Here is an 18,035-nt window from a genome sequence, read left to right on the forward strand (position 1 = left end):
AACAGTATTGTTTGCTGCGAGGCCCAAAGATCTCAGTCTAAAGGTCTGACTCAATTACTTATGTGTTGTGGACTAATGAAGTACAGTACCTGGGTTCCAGATAGTTGCAGGGACAGGACATAAATTGGTCTATGACTCTGTTTCCTCCCACTTCTAACTTGACTCTCATTCTCTACTATGCATGTGTGGTACCCACGTCATTGCTCCCCCAGATCATCTCCCGTCTACTCAGCCAATTCCCATTACAAATGGATAGCCTAGAAAATACATAAGAGTTCTGAAAACTCGCATAACAAAGCTACTGGCTGCTGAAAATGAACTATATGCCAGTCACTGCACAAGTATTTTTCTGTGTACTATCTCCTTTCATTGAATTATTTTTAAAAGGATGTATTTCTTTATCTGAAAGCCAGGGTCACAGAGAAGGAGAAACAGAAAGAAATCTTCCTTATGTTGGTTCACTCCCCAGACAGGCCAAGCTAAAGCTGAGAGCCAGAAGCTTCATACAGGTCTCCCACATGGATGAAAGGGCCCTAAGCATTTGGACCATATTCCACTGCCTTTCCAGGTGTACTAGCAAGGAGATGAAGCCAAGAGGAGCAGCTGGGACTCCAACTGGCACCCAAAAGGGATGCCAACGTCACACATGGTGACTATGCCACAACACCAGCCCCTTTAAATTCTTAAGACAGCCTGGGAAACATGCAAGTTTATTCCAATTCACAGATGAAAAAAACTGGTGCTCAGAAAGTCAGAGAAGGCCTTCAAAGAGACGTGGAGAAAAGGAACCACCTCCGAGTGTCTTTTGCAGCAGTGGTTTGTCATGCCCTCAGTCCCCTGGTGGAGCTTTCCCACCATCCTAAAACGGTCTGCTCCGTGCGCTGCAGGAACCTGCCCACCCTACTGTGAATTTCATGTAGATATTCATCTGTATCCTTCTTAGCAGTGTCTTTTCCTCTATAAACCACATTCCTTCTTTGAGAAAATATGCTTTCAAATGAAATCACTGAAATTGGAGTTCTTGCCATCACTGTTAGAAACGATGAATACCAAGACGAAAGCATACAGAGGATAAAGAGGTCTTTGCTCCTTTTACAGACAGCAGATTTCAGTTTCAATGAATCAGTGACTCTCATTATGCCTAAGGATTTTTGCTTTTAAGCCCTTTGGATGATGTGCCCTAGAAATTAAAATCAATCAACAGTGGAAGAGGAGTCAATTTTTTCGCATTATTACTCCCCCCAGTGTTATTTTTTCAAAACCTGCTCATAACCCCCTACCTCAAGTTGCATTCTGGTTCATGATCTACAAGAGCCAACACATCAGAAATGTCCTCTCATTTTCTGTAGGGCCTGAATGCCTGGCCTTCAGTGGCCTTCAACAGAAAGTTGAAGTGAAACCATCAGTAGCCTCAGTACACTTAATTAATCTGAAAAATAACAAATTAAACAACACTGACATATGCCTAGCTTTGATGTAAAGTATTTTCTATGGGTAATCTTAAAGATAAAATGATTGTTGAATTATCCAAGAAACTATAGCTATAACCAATGAGAGCCAATGAAGTGGAAGAAAAATGTGAACTTAATGTAAGAAACACTTCCAGTAGATGAGATTAGGACTAAATCAGGTGGAGGCATCTCTGTGGGAGGAGTGGAGAACATTTAATACCGGCCATGTCACCTGGAGTTAAGATGAAGACAGACTTGATCTTTGGCAAGATGATGAGGAAGTGTCTCTAGTTTGACTGATTCACTTTATTGTACAAGTATATTTCACAACCTCCCTCCCCCGATATAGACAAATTTAATATATGTGCTAAATCTTCTGATTATAGAAATAGAGGTTAGCCTAGCAGTTAGACTGCCACATCCCACAATGGGAGTATGAATCCAAGCTTGGCTCCGGGCTCATCTCCTGCTGATGGAGACCCTGGAAGACAATGAGGCTGGCTCTGGTAATTGAGTACCTGCCATCCAGGTGGAAAATCTGGATTGAATCTTGACTTCCAGCTCTGGCCTAGTCCAGACTCATTCCTTGTAGGCATCTGAGGAATGAGCCAGCAGATGGGAGCTTCTTTGTCTATCTCTCCCCCTTCATCCCAACCACTTTGCTCTTGTATATATGAACAAAATTAAAGTTCTTTCTTTTACGATTGTACTGTTTTAGAATATCCGGCGGAGGCACTGTCAGAAATGTCTTCTTTAAGTGGGAAAGTCCAAACAGTTCTGGGCCTTATAGAACCAAGCAACCTGGGCCGCACCCTGACCCACGAACATTTGAGCATGACCTTTGACTGCGCTTATTGCCCACCTCCTACATGCCATGAAGTTATCTCTAAGGAACCCATCATCATGAAAAACTTATTCTGGCTTCAGAAAAACCCTTATTCTCATAAAGAGAACCTTCAGTTGAACCAGGAAATGGAAGCTATAAGGGAAGAACTGCTGCATTTCAAAGCCCATGGTGGCGGGGCCATGGTGGAGAACACAACTTATGGCATCAGCCGCAATGTGCAGGCACTCAGGTGGCTGGCAGAAGAAACTGGCGTCCACATCATCGCTGGAGCCGGGTTTTATGTAGATGCCACTCACACTCCGGAGACCAGAGCCATGTCGGTGGAGCAGGTAAAAGTCCTATGTTCTCTCACAGTGTTGTTTGTGCATAATTTCAGTAAGCAGAAACTTAGTTATGCTGGTAACTCTGATGTAGCTGCATGTGCTACAGAAATTGGCTCACAAGGGCATCTGCCAATGGGACCCAGATTAATAACATTTCATCAAGAAAAGAATGTTAAAGAAGATCTGAAAGCACTGGTCAATGAAAAATCCATAGTGTTAAAAATTCATTTGGCATTTATAGGACCAGGACTCAGTACTGGCAACACAATCCGTAAACCTCACTTATCCATTATAAGCCACAATTTCACAACCTCAATTTGCTACCTCCTCCACCAAGATTTCATCATATACAGCAATAAAAATTCACCATAGGATAGCAGGCTGGTACTTGGCACATTTGCAAGTATGTTTCCATGTCTTTTTTACAAAACAAGAGGGGTGGAAGAAAACCCAATGCCCTGTTTTTGTCATACTATGATCTTCAGCAAGATTGGGCAGAACGAAGTAAGCCTGCCAGGAACACAAAACGAAGAAGCGGCAAAGCATTTTTGCGCCTGCACGAGCTCTCTTTCAAAACACACGTGCACATGGTTATGCCTGTTTCCGTAGAGTTGTGTATATTCATGTGTGTCTTCTGTTGCTTGTTTGATAGACTTATGTCTATGGCAGTCTTTGCAAAAAATCAGTTAATCCTCAAAACACTTGATGTTTCCAAAATTTATCAGCATGATTTTCCAATGAAGGCTTTCTTTTAAAAATATATTTTGTGTTAATTGAAGATTAACACTAATGACCAGGATTATACATTCATCCAGCCACTTTAGGCCATAAATATTACATGTGAACAAAAATGCATAATTTTAGAATTGTGAACTTTTTAGAATAATTGTGAATCTTAAAACTGCTGTGAAGTTTCTATGTGGTACAGGATAAAGGACTAAATAAATAAGACAGATGAACAATTACTTGATTCAGTGTCACTGTATTTCAGATGTCACTCCTCAGATTAAATCATGGGTTATTTTTTTCCAACTTGAATGTATTTCCATTGTCACGTTTTTTATCCTCACAGCTTCCTAAAGCTGTGAATTTTTGTTAAATGACCACAGTAAAGCATCACAAAATCTCAGATTTATAATGCCTTCTTAAATTTGCAATTTTACCAGCAAAATACCTTTGTTATTGGCCACTGAACATTAAATGAATGTTGAGTATGTTTTTAAAATACTGTGTGATAAATAAGTAGATACACTCGTACACTGTGGAGGATCTGTTTTGATAAATCCTATAATCCAAAAACTGTGTTCATTTTCATGTTTCTTTAGCTTACTGATGTCCTTATTAATGAAATTCTACGTGGAGCTGATGGAACCAGCATCAAGTGTGGTGTCATTGGAGAAATTGGTTGTTCCTGGCCTTTGACGGAGAGTGAGAAAAAGGTCCTTCAGGCGACAGCTCAGGCCCAAGCTCAGCTGGGCTGTCCTGTCATTATCCATCCTGGACGGAATCCAAGTGCTCCCTTTCAGATTATCCGAATACTGCAAGAAGCAGGTGCAGACATCTCAAAGACAGTTATGTCACATCTTGATAGGTAAGCACACAATTGTGTGATTAATGTGTGTATCAAATTCAAGAAGCATCAGTCATCAGAACAATGGAATACAGATCACCTAGAGAAACCCATTAGCCTATCTGCAAGAGAGTGTTTATACATATTTACTATTAACAATAATAAAAAAATCAGCCCTGCTATTTTTATGTCCCAGTTTTACCGGAAGCACCCTTGGTATTTTACGTAATTCATTTCCCTTGATTTACTTAATCCTCCATAACTTTATAGAGCAGTTTGCCACTGTCTACTCCACTTCTGTGTGTCAAGGTCTAGCTTTCCAGGTAACTACCAGTTACACTTGGTGTTTGCTAGTAATTGGATATAAATTTACTTGCAAATATAAAGTCAAGGATTTTATCTTAAGAAGAAACCCACAAATACAGAGGTTCACGTGTTTGTCACCTTTTGTGGCCAGAATAATCTGGATATGGGGAAATGCAATTATAAAAAAGATAATAGCACATGTAGCATTTGTTTGGTGGTGTATGAGTATAAATGACCGTATGAGTAGAAGATAGCAAGTCTAACCATGTTGCAAGGCTAGCCATAAGCCTTTACACTGAAGCTATTAGAGGATCAACACCATACCAGTGAGATGAACAACATGTCACTTCTCTTTTTAAAAATATTTATTTGAAAGGCAAAATAATAGATAAGGAGAGAGACAGAGCTTTTTTTCATTGGCTGGTTTTACTCGCCAAATGGTTGCAACATCTGGGTCTGGGCCAGGCTGGATCCAGGAACCAGGATCTTAGAATCTTTCAACTGCAATCACACATCATTTAAGCAACATGCTATTTTCCCGGTAAGTGACATTATTTTGTTGTTGTAAAACATAAATGTCTACCGTTTTATTTGCCATTTTCCTTGTGTACCATTCTCTCTTGGATCTTAGTTCTTCATTATGGAATGATTAGCTTTTTCTCTGAATTATATCATTTGAAATTTATTTACTAAGGGTCCATGTTGTTGTAAATGTTTAGTTTTTGTTTGTCTGGAAATGTATTTATTCCTTCCTTCATAAAATAAGTGAGTTACTAGAAATTATTCATTCAAATGGGTCATTTTATTTACAATTTATTTTTCCTAAGCCCATTCAAAATAATTCCATTTTCATCTGATATACGTTGTTACTGTTGATAAGTCATCTGGGACTATTCTCTCTAATGTAATTCATCTTTTCTTTCTGGATGCTTTTATTTATTCATTTATCTATATGTTTTATTTGTTTTTATTTTATTTAAAAGGCAGCGGGGACAAAAAAAAAACTCTTTTATCTACTGGTTTACTCCCAAGGCTTACAACCTAAAACCAAGAGCACAGAACTTTATCTCTGTCTGTCATAAGTTGCAAGGACACAAGTACTTCAGTCATTGCGGGCTGTCTTGTAGGGTATGCTTTAGCAGGAAGCTGAAGTCAGGGACAAAAGTGGAACCCGGGCTAAGGAAGTCTGATGTGGAGTGGGGCTAGTGTTCCAGGGCTGTGCTGAATGCTGTGCTAAATGCCTGCCCCTTGAGATGTTTTTAACATAGAAATCTATCTCTGTACTCAGCATTTTCACTAGGATCTGCTTCCTCTGAGCTTCTTTTTATTGTGTGCTTGGTATAACATGGGGTTCATGAGTACGTGAATGTGTGTTTTGTCACTGAAAAATCTTAACCATCATCTCTTTGAATATTGTTGCACTCACCTGTTCTTTATTATTTGCCTCATAAACTGATGGCATATATGTAGGTCTTTCTTACCTGTCTTATTACCATCTCTTTCACAGTCTATCCATTTCCGTCTTTGAGCTGTACTTTCTTCAGTTTGGTATTTCTATTTACTAATTCTTTTTTCAACAGAATCATGTTTGAGCTTCCACCCTGTTCAGCCTGAAGCTCTACCTCACTTGGTCCATTATGTGTGCCCTGGCAAGGTTTAGCTCAGGGTCTTCCTGTACTTCTCATTTCTCCTGGTTTTCCTGTTTCTTGCCTTCAGCGAGTCTTACTTTTCCACCCACTGAACCAAGTATTTAAGCATACAATGTTTTGCTCTTTGGTTTTCTGCAATGTTTTCCATCCATGTGGGCTCCTGGAAAGGTTGTCTGTGAACATTTCATCTGCCACATTGCATGAAATTGGCTCAAGATGACTCTTCAAGAGGAATCCTTCAATTCCTCTCTGTTTGCATGTAGACATGTATGTTGGAAAATTATGCCTGGTATAAATAGAAAACAAGCTTTTATTGTAAATTGTGAAACAAACCTTAACTTATACCACAGTCCTGATATCTTGCTACTAAAAGCAGGCAATACAGAAACAATTAGTTTTTTATTTTCTGTCAACAGAGGCACACATCTCCACTATACCTATATTTATATATGTACACACACATACTTTTTCTTTCCAACAAAAAAGATATCTTGTCTGATGTTCAGTGGCTACAATTTCAATGTGTCTCTCTCAGATGACTCAGGATTGAATGGAAAAGTTGACCTGACCTCAGATAAGGTAAGGGTATCCTGGAAAACCCTGAGGCTATTGCTAGAACAACCACCTGTACTGCATCTGTACCAGTGGTACTTCCAAAAAGTCATGGCAACGTGGATGTAAAGTGTAAGTGGTGGGACTTGCATGTGCTGACTAAAGCCCTGCTTGGGGTGCCCACTTCCCATATAGCAGTGCCTGTGTTTGAGTCCCAGGGATGCTCATGTAACCATAGCGTCTTGCTGATGTGCACTCTGGGAGGCAGCAAATGAAAGCCCGAGTGACTGAGTTTCAGCCACCCATGGAGAGATGCCAGATTGAGTCTCAGGCTTCTGTCTTGCCTGGCCTCATCCTGGATGTTGTGGGCATGGAAGATGTGATTCAGTAAATGATAGATATCTGTGTCCATCTCTCCTTTTTATTTTCACTGTGTCTCTGCTATCCAAATAATTTTTATGCTTTTACTTATTAATAAACAACAAATTTCATGAATTTCATAGGTGCAATTCCAAGAATACAATGATGCTTGTCTCCCTTCCTGCCTCCTCCTTCATTTCCTTTTTCTCCTTTTTATTTTTTACAATAATATAGTTCCAGTTGACATCACAGTCACATGCTCGGTGCTCCTCTAAACCAAGAGCTCTACAAGTAAAAAGTAGATGGAGCACTGTCCCACAGAGGTATAGACGAGGGTTATAGGCTAAAATCAAGCCACAAGTTATCTCTTCAGCTCAGTATATATTAACTTTTTCATTTGTTTGCTTTTTGGACTCTGCATATTACTACACCCAATTAGAGAATATATGATATTTTTTCTATTTGGGGTGTACCTCATTTCACAAAGTGTAATGATCTCAAGTTTGCATCCTTTTATTGCCAAGGCAGGACTGCATTCTTTTTTTTACGTCTGAGCAGTAGTCTGTAGTGTATATGTGCCACATTTTCCTTATCCAGTCATCAGTTGGATTTTTCTGGGTTCATTCCATATCTTAGCTATTGTGAATTGAGATGCTGCAAATATGGGAGTGCAAATAACTCTCTCCTATGTTGATTTCATTTCATCTGGATGAGTTCCCAAGAGTGGGATGGCTGGATCATAAGGTAGATCTATTTTCAGATTTCTTAAAAATCCCCAGCCTGTCTTCTACGATGACTCTATTAATGTACATTCCCACCAAGAGTGCATTAGGGCAACTTTTCCTCCACATCCTCACCAGTCATTTTTATTTTCTGATTTTTGAATACTAGCCATTCTAAATGGGGTTAAATGAAACCCCACTGTGGATTTTATTTGCATTTTCCTAATGGCTACTGATCCTGAACATTTTTTCAGGTATCTGGTGATAATCTGCATTTTTTCCTTTGAAAAATACCCATTCATGTCCTTCACCTATTTGTTAGCTGGACTGACGTTGTCGAGTTTCTTGAGTTTCTTACATATCCTAATTGTTAATTCTTTATCAGATGCGTAGCTTGAAAATATCTTCAGCCATAGTTTCAGTCGCTTTTTCACTTTGTTGAGTGTTTCTCTTGCTGTTCAGAAGCTTCTTAGCTTGATGTAATCCTATTTGTCTATTTTTGCTTTAATTGCCTGTCCTTCTGGAGTTTTATAAAAGATGCTAATTTTGGTACAAAAATTGTTTTAATCCATGCATAGCTCTTCATATTATGCAATCCTGTAAACTCTTACAAGAGCCTTCATCTGCGGAGATCCAAAGTGGGTTTTTGTATCAAAATTCATTTATCTTTTAGTTCTGTTTTCCACAGACTTTTTTTAAAGTACCCTCATATAATAGATTGTTTAAGAGTCCAGTGTCTGGAAAAGAAATATCTGGAAGTATGAGAATTGTGGGGGGGGGGGCAACTGGGGGAAAATGACTTTGGGGAAAAAAATGGCATATTTGGAAAAACAAACTGAATAAAGTAACATAAAAATAATAATCATGAAGGCAGATTTAGACAGTGTCAGCTCTATGAGGTAACTATTCACAGTAAGCCAGTGGCCAGGCTGAAGGTGGACTGGGTCAGCCTTTCACAGCCTCTCTGAGGTCTGCTGGGTGGGTGGAGCACACAGTCTCATCTGTGCTGAAAGGGCAAGGACATCAGCTTTGTGTAACTGGGATGAATCACAAAAGGGAATGTGTTTCACGCCACAAAACACAGAGGGCAGATAAAAAGCAAAGCACATCCCTGAAACATGGCCTCAAAAAGAAAACAATACAGAACAGAATCATTTCATTTCTCCCACCGTGCCTGTTTGGACAAAAGAAGAGGGTTCTGCAGCCACAGGCTGTTGTGGTTGTGAGGTAATCAAGTGGTGGTGGCTCTGTCCCATGTCCCTTTGTACAGCAGTGGGCTGCTCTAACAATACTGACCCTCACCCTTCCCATGTTATGGAGAGTGAAAAACCATTTGCCCATCATTCGAAAATACAGAAGTGAAATTGTTCAGTGCAATCACAGTTATGAAATAGCTTAATGTTTTGGCAAATATGTAAAATCTTTATTATGATGAATTTGCAGGTACATACACACATACTTATTAGCTTGCAACTAGAGCAATTCACTACTTGGCTACCCAAAAGGGCAAGTTGGGACCCAGAGAGGGAAGAGTTAATGAATGGCCATCACCTTGGGAGATGTCTGAACCACATTATTGCCATGTGACCATTTGTGACCTGCTTAAGGTCATTTACCAGCAGATATCAGCTTGACAAGATAAATCTGCTCATTGTTTAGTCCCTGCCCTAGCCATCTGCTTGCTCCCTTGAAGGATCCTGTGAAGGATCCTGCTCCTGTGAAAGAGCAGCTTGGTTGCCTTGATTTTAGCCCTAGGGAACACTGTAGGGGGCTGCCTTGGGCAGTTACAGCCACCCAAAGCCAGTTATTGGATGGCACTGGTACTTATATATTCCTGTTCGGGATTTTGATACATAAAGGCTTTCTACCGTTTATTTATTTATTTATTTTTTTATTTTCTTATCTGTTAAGATACTCCAAATGTCATTCATCTTCAATGAATTTTTACCTCAGTGCACACTGGAAGTATTTTACAACGGCAGCAAAGTTCTTCCATCATCAGTGAAAGTGGGGTAAAACAACACAGCTAGCAAGTATTTGGTTCTCATTTATGTTTGAGTCCCCTGGAAGGCAACAGAAAAGTAATGTGCTACATCTTTTTGCTACTTGATTATCTATTTCACAAGCCCAAAAGACCTTGATGGAAATCCAGGGCCTGGGGTTTGATTAGAAACACAGTAATAATTAAGCATAGGAACATAGCACACCCCTCCTTTGAAAATCACTTCTGTGGAAGATAGAGAAATCTGACCCAAGGGTTCCCGAGAATAGCAAGGGAAAGCTCAGAGAATGGGCCAACAACAGCACATTTTCTTTTTGCCTCTGATCATCTGTGCCAAATTGGCCCAACTCTGGGAATTTTGATACATTTTGTTCATGCTCTTAATTAGATAAAGTAAGAGAGTTGGAATATCACTTTATTCATTCATTAAACAAATATTTGAGTACTTCATATGCCAGACTCTAGCCTGTAGCTGGGGACAACAAACCCTTCTCTGCCTTCAAAATGATTATTTAATTGTAATTATGATGACTTTTAACCTTCAGGTTGCTTTTGAAATGCTACGGACTAAAATAATTATGTTGTATCTTTGGAGCTTTTCACCTTTAGCTTGTATGAATATGAGTGAATTAAAGTGAAATCATTCAAAGGCATTTCCAAGCAAACATTTGGCAAAGTGAAATTAAGCAAAATATCTTTATGTAGTTAAATAATATGGTAAAAAAAATAATATGGCTAAAAAAAATGTGATGTTGTAAATATTCGGTGCTTTATAGCATTTAGAATCACATGACTATGGGGCTATATTTCCTACTGGTTCACTGTTAGGAAAATGGGTATGCACATATCATGTACAGATTATGGAATACATTCAGAAAAATTAACATGCTTTGTGGAATAGGCATGACATGCATATAGTATGTCATAAAAACAGTGTCTACTGATATTTCCTCTGTGCTACAATGACAGAAAATAGAAAAATGTAAGATAAGGTTAAGCATGCTCTTAAACATGTCACCATGACCACTTATGTATATGTGTTACGAGTGCATACCTGTGTATAATACAATGGTATGAGTTTTATTTAATATACAAGTGCTTATGTAAAGAATACCTTCTAACATAGAAACATACACCTTGAATACATCTTATTTTTAAATATATCTGCTATCGGTGACACCACACAATTTCAATTCTTCCATTAAAGGCAACACAGATTTTCTATCAGTGGGGAATGGGGAGCAATGGAAAAACAGTAGATACTTGAGTCGGATGGCCTGGCTTCAAGTTCTGACACCAGCATTTACCTCCTGTGTGACTTTCAGCAAGCTATTTGCTCTTATATGAAAAGGGGTTCAGAAAAATTAGCTTAACCCCATTTTTAACATACTATGCAAATCCTACCTGTTTGTACTTACTACAAATTTCCTCTGAATGTGGGACCTCATTTTTTGGGAGGAAAAGAAAAAATAGAATCCAGGAAAATATTTAGCAAACTGAAATGTAGTATACTTGTTTCTTTATATATATAAAGAGGACATAAGAAGAGGCAAATGAGATGTGGTAGTAATTGATATTTCTTGACTATCCCAGCCTGTACTCTTGAACAGCCATTGGGCAGACCTGTCCAATGTCAGTGTGACAGAGGGCGGTGGTCAGGTAGTGTGCTCAGTACATGCAACCTGCCAAAACCTTCCACAAGTAATTTTTTTTCTAACGCAATTTTTCACGGCTCCGATGCCATTCCCATGAAATGTGACATTTTAACAAATAGGATTGCCATGTCTATAAGATTTATCTTCACGCTCTTCAATACTGTCATTCCTTAAACTGGGTATTGCCTTACATGAAAAACGTAACCTCTTGTGCTGAGTGGCATCTGGAAAGTTTACATGATAAGAAGTTCTTTGTAGAATGTATAAACTGTGAAATGTATTTTAAAATAAAGTTTTCATTACACTTTGTAATTCAGAGCCAACTTCTGGATTTATTCTCGTTTAAATAAAGGTTTTTCTCTCTTGTAGCTATCTGTTCCTTTTACTTACACCTTCGGTTAAGTCATGATATTGAAAGTGACATCATTCCTTCCTATGATGTCATTAAACATCTTTGAAACAACTGAAGCAATCAAAGAACCGAATAATGAGAGAAGACAGTACTTGTTAAAACACAAATAATTAGTTTTCTCTTGTTTTCTTTTCTCGATTACAAAAACTGAGAAAATACTTTCAAAATTCAAAGTACTTTCCCACAAGACTAATGCTGTAATGCAAAAAGAATTCTATTAAAAAAGATAAATGTATTTTTAAAATGCAAACACAACTGTACACAAACAAGTAGATTGATGAATCCGCACCATTTTAGCCAAATTTTTATGATAAATATTTAATTAAAGTATTAAGTTATATGCATATATATTTATATATTTATGATACAGTTCCATAGGCTATGGGGTTCCCCTTACTTCCTCCCAAAGTCCCCTCCCCTCTACTGATTCTTCCCATATTATTACAGTAGTATAGCCCATATTATTACAGTAGTATAGTCCTTCATAAACACACCTAAGTCTATCATTCTGCTCTTTAAATATATCCTGACATTGTAGGTATGGACAATGGCAAAGAATCCATCATTTTATTGCCAAGATATACTTAACAGTTTCATTGGGAGTCCATGTTTGATTTGGAAGTAGAAATGCATACTGCATTGTATATTCATGTCTGGATATGATAGTCCCTATTACACAGTAACTGTACATATCATTAAATCAAAAACCATAGAATAAAATCAACAATAGGGAAAAAAATAGGAAATTTACAACATTGGTAGTGGTTTGACCACATGTTAAAGACTTACACCATCCCTATTTCTTTTCTTTTTTGATATTTAATTTTTTTTATAAATTAAAATGCATCAGTTAAGATTTTTTCATGTTTTATAATTGAAGTGTAGTTGCTAATAGCAATATAATTATATATTAGGAATATATATGAATGGCATTTTCAGATTTTGGCAATTTTGAATTATAGTGATCTACATATTCATTTGTTTAAAAGTTTGCATTCTTAGTACTTTTACACTCATATATGTTATGAAACAAATAGTTATGGTTGGATTTAGTAATTAATTTAAGTAGTTACTGAAAAATCTTTCCTAAAATAGAAAAGAACCTACATGAACTCTAGCAGCACAAATATTCATTTGTTTGAATTGAGACATTTAGAGCACGGGGAATCAGGGTATTTTTATAATTACTTTCAGATTAAAATTTTTATAAGTATCAGTCTTTGGATTTCAGCTTTTTAATAATCAATGAGTAGCTTTTATTGTATTTATATTGCAGTTTATTATATTTATAAGACAATTTTTAAAAACTGCTTGATCAAGTCTGTAAGTTTTAGCAGAAAATGAATTGCATACTTCTTCAGGCATCAGACCCCAACCAAGCTCAGGGAAACAAAAAGAGCTAGCCTCAAGACACACACTCTCTGGGCCCTGGAATTCAGAGATTACAATGCCTGCTGGGTTACAATTAAGTCACAGCATGGCAAAAATGGAAAGAGCTCTAGCGTAGGGAATTCCAATGTCTGAGTTGTTGTTCAATTGAAAGATGTACATTTTCATCTCTTTACCATAAAGTGACATTAATATGTGATAGAACAATTTCACCATTCATTGTGCATTTCAAAACCTGTCCCTTTGTTTTTGGTATCATTTCATGACCTCAGCACCCAATCCATTGTCCTGCCACCCTGTCCCTGTGGTGAGAGTGCCCCTTTGTTTTCTCTTCCTAATGCTTGTCCTACTCTGGTCAATGAAAGCATCATTCATTCACCCAGAACCTAGCCCAATTCCTCTCTCCCATCTGCCCCCACACAGGAAGACCTGCAGTTTAGTTGAATATTTAGGCAGGAATTTCATTTAACCTTATTCTTGAATTGAGCCTGCAAATTCCAGGATTGATCTCTCTGTGCACAAATCTGATTACATTTCTGCTCTTTGATTTAAAACCTTCATTGGATACCCTTTGCCTTATGTGCTAGCGACAAACATCTTGTTCTTCTGGTCCCCACCCTTCCTTCCACCTCATCACTCATTGTTTTCCAGTTCCTACACATAATCTGGGCTAGAGCCAAGCTGGCCATGACTTGGAGAACCCTGTGCCAATTTTTCTTTTCTTGTCTTTGCTTTCCTTCCCTTCCTTCCCATTTCTTCTTCCCTCCTCTCCTCCCCTCCCCTCCCCTCCCTTTCCTTCCCCTTCCAGAGTATGTTTGCTAATTATTCTTACACACACCTCACCCATAGTATTGCCACTGCTGTGAATGTCCTGGTACTTGCTATCCATTTTGCAGTCTTTCTTCACTCTATAACTCATCAGGGGTTTTCTTCTCTATGAAACTTCTTGAACCAACCAAGCAGTACTTGATTTTTCCTTGTCCTTGCCAACCCACTCCCAGTAGTGCTTTTATTATTACACTTCATTAATTATGTGAAGCAGTTGTCTTTTTCCGGATTTTCCCAGCTCTTGCCTCATATTATATAGATAGATGAACAGATGGATGAGTCAGTAAGTGGATGGATGGAGGGTGGCTGTGGGTGAAAGCATCTCTTTTCATGTACTTTACTTCTGATAAAGCACCCCTGATACAGTGTGTGTGTGTGTGTGTGTGTGTGTGTGTGTTTTATTTGTTTTGCCTGTGAAAACTTTTGCCTCTGGATTTTTCATCCCTCATCGAATACTGGAACTCTGTCAACCTTCATGTAAACTTCAAGCTTCAACTCATATGAAATGCTTCATTCATTGTTCCTCCTTCACAGTACTTTTTATTTATTTGTACTATAAAAGTACAGATCTCTGGTTTATACAAGTACACATCTTCATTGTAGTTATTAGTTTAAATGTCTATCTTCTTCTGTAGACTTTAATTTCTTAAGATAGCAGCTTCATTTTTTTATTTGTGTCTGTATTCCCAACACACAAGACAGAGCAACATAAGTGATGGTAGATGGTTGCTGAATTAATTTATGAAGATGTACACAAGTGTATGAAATGAAATAAGGAGAGTTCTTTGATATTGTAAAGCCCATGACAAATGGCAGGTATTGTTATCATTTTAATCCTGCTCATGTGTCATATCATTTCATTTGCTCCTTCTTCTACCAAGAGATTTCACAGACGCTTGTCTAAATTATCACTTTACACAGACTTCCTTATTCCCACTCAGAGTAGGTTTTGACGTTAAACTAAAATCTTCAACACATGGATAAGATCTACATGTAAAAAGGGTTGACAAAAAGAGTCAACGATTATGCATTTCAGTTTCCACCCAAGCGTGTTCTGAGAATAAAGGTAGCCAAATCACTGAAGATACCATTTTCCTCTATGATAGGAACATACATATTTTTCCCTAAAAGCATGCCCATTCCTTACATAGAGAATACTTACTTACCACTTGAAGAGCAAAAGCATAAAGTACATGGCAGAAATATTTATAGAAATGATAATGCCAACTGTTTGATAGGAAAACCACATCTTTTTGGTGGGATATCTCAGGGTATCTCATAAACACCATAACAATCATCCACCTTGAACAAGAGACTTCCTTCTGTGTGAACTGCACTAGCTCTGCTTGTCACAGTAACCTGACTTAGGACTAAAAGGGAAAATGCTTACTTTGATAGCTGAAGTGGTGCTAGTGTTGTGAAACAGTGGGGTGAGCCATCTCCCGCAAGCTGTATCGTGTGTCAGAGCACCATTTCCAGTCCTGGTCAGTTTCCCACCTACCTCCTTGCTAATGTGCTCAGGACAGAAGTGAAATCGCCCTATCGCTAGAGCCCTGCCACCTGTTTGGGAGACCCAAATAAAGTCCCAGGCTCCTGGCTTCGCTCTGACCATTGCTGCCATTTGGTGAGTGAATCAGCAGATGGAAGCTCTCTCTCTTCCATTCTCTGTGTCACTCTGTCAACCAGAAAAACAAACAAAAACCATTTTTTTTAAGATTTATTTATTTATTTATTGGAAAGTCAGATAAGACTTTTCTCCTACAGAGAGGAGGAGAGACAGAGAGGAAGATCTTCCATCCGATGATTCACTCCCCAAGTGACCACAACGGCTGGAACTGAGCAGATCTGAAGCCAGGAGCCTGGAACTTCTTCCAAGTCTCTCACGTGGGTGCAGGGTCCCAAAGCTTTGGGCCGTCCTCGACTGATTTCCCAGACCACAGGCAGGGAGCTGGATGGGAAGTGGAGCTGGCGGGATTAGAACCAGCGCCCATATGGGATCCTGGCGCATTCAAGGCGAGGACTTTAGCCCCTAGGCCACGCCACTGGGCCCGAAAAACATTTTTTTAAAGCTAAAGACTACTGAGCTAAGAGTAGAATTGTTCATGGATGTACAGTGTGGACCAAGGGAAACGGGCTGAAAGGAGTGCTTGCCTGCTGGAGGCACAGCCATGTGCTCACCAGCATCTGGGAAGGACGGTGGCAACTCCATCATGTCCTCCCATCCTCATCCGAAGGACACCAGCAGAGTCCTTCCCATGGTGCCACTCGGACACTCAGGGTCAATCTTTTCTGCAAGTGAAAAAGGAAATCACTTGCATAAATGCAAGTCCAGTCGTATTTTGACAGTCCCTGGAAACCATCCAGCTGGATGTCAGTGTCATGTGAGTGAGTCACCTTGTTGGATATGCACAGAACAGAGTGCTCCTAGATGCCTTTATGACAGTGCAGATTTCTCTGGGCAGTGGGAGCCAGAGAAAAGGGATGGAGCTGCTGTCAGGGGAGGGTACCATTAGCCCACAGGGGCAGCCTGATCTGACTTCTGAACACAAAGGGCATCTGGAGTTCTGAAAGCTGAGTTACTTGTCACTTTTGAGACTTAGTGTACTCCTCTGTAAAATGGGGGTGGGCATCCTTCCCCCATAGAATTCTTGTGGAGATTTGAAGAACTAGCACTGTATTAAATACCTAATAATTATTAGGTGTGTCATGTTGAGGGACCCCGACATCTCCCATCCCTGCCTCTCATTACTACCCAAGGGCATGTTCTATTTATTTTGTTTCAGGACATTCTTTTGAAAAACCTACATGATCACAGTCATTCTTTTTTCTCAATGGATTTTTGTATTGTGTCTCCTCCTCCAGTAAGGACAACTAAAATGAATTCATTTCTTGATTTCCTTGACATCAATGCTGAATTATACATGGGGATCCTATCACTATGGACTAATAAAAATAACAATAATTACAGAAGTGGGTGTTTAGCCTAGCAGTTAAGACTCCCAGGCAGGTTCCGTACCAGAGTGCTCCTGACTCCAGCTTTCTGCTAAAACACATCCTGGAAGGTAGTGGTGCTGGCTCAGGGAATTAGGCTCCTGCCGCTTGTAGGAGAGCTAGATCTAGAGATCGAGGTTCTGGTTTCAAGCATCTGGCTTCTATCTGGCCCACATCAAAACAGCATTGTGGATCACCCACGTGGGCATTTGTGAAGTGAAACTGTGGAAGAGATTCTTTCTCTCTCTGTCTATCCCCTTCTCTTTCCTCTCTGCCTCTCAACTCAATAAACTAAAAATGTTTAAATGACAAAAATAAGTACATATCAAAAGTTCTTCAAAAAATTCATAGAGGTGCTGGCACTTTGGCATAACTGGTTAAACTGCCACTTGCAATACCAGCAGCCCATATAAGTGCCAGCTGCTGCACTTTTGATCCAGTTACTAATACATCTGAGAAACCAATGGATAATGGCCCACATACTTTGGCCCCTGCCATCCATGAAAGAGACCCAGATGGTGCACCAGGCTGATGGCTTCAGCATGGTCCAACCTTGGCCATTGTAGTCATTTGGGGAGTGAAACAGTGGATGGCAAATCTCTCTCTGTGCAATTCTGTCTTTCAAATAATCCAGTCTTTTTAAATTTATCAAAAGTGGAGTTAAGAGATAAGTTTATTTTAATGCAAAAATATGTGAAAACCATACCATACATTTGAAGCATCTGGAAAGTTCATGAAAAACATGAATTCTTTTAAAAATAGGCATAGACTACAAAAAGTTTTAGTTTCTGGAGGAAAATAAGACTGCAACATGAACATTTCTAATCTGTTTATCTTATTTATTTGAGATGCAGAGAGAGAGAGAAACATAGATATCTTTCACTTACTGGTTCACTCCCCAAATCCGATGGCCAGGAGTGCATGTGCTAGGCTGAAACTGGGAGCCCACTTAGCCTGAGTCTCCACATGGGTGTCAGG

At 39.1% G+C, this 18,035-nt stretch overlaps 1 protein-coding gene across 5 annotated transcripts in view; it reads left to right on the forward strand.

Annotated features, from left to right (window-relative positions):
• PTER (phosphotriesterase related) overlaps nucleotides 1–18,035 on the forward strand; it is a 69,269-nt gene that overhangs the window by 39,211 nt on the left and 12,023 nt on the right. For 2 of the 5 annotated variants that reach the window (XM_040968229.1, XM_040968224.1), the window contains exons 2-3: nucleotides 2,170–2,627; nucleotides 3,947–4,212. In XM_040968229.1, the coding sequence (XP_040824163.1) occupies nucleotides 2,196–2,627; nucleotides 3,947–4,212 (698 nt within the window). In that variant the 5' untranslated portion in view covers nucleotides 2,170–2,195. Of the gene's footprint in view, nucleotides 1–1,237; nucleotides 2,628–3,946; nucleotides 4,213–18,035 lie in introns of those variants that run through there. The other 3 variants (XM_040968225.1, XM_040968226.1, XM_040968228.1) reach the window with 3 other exon arrangements.

The sequence above is a fragment of the Ochotona curzoniae genome, unplaced genomic scaffold (assembly GCF_017591425.1).
Source record: "Ochotona curzoniae isolate NIBS_2020 unplaced genomic scaffold, NIBS_Ocur_1.0 scaffold_4683, whole genome shotgun sequence".
NCBI classification, from domain to species: Eukaryota; Metazoa; Chordata; class Mammalia; order Lagomorpha; family Ochotonidae; genus Ochotona; species Ochotona curzoniae.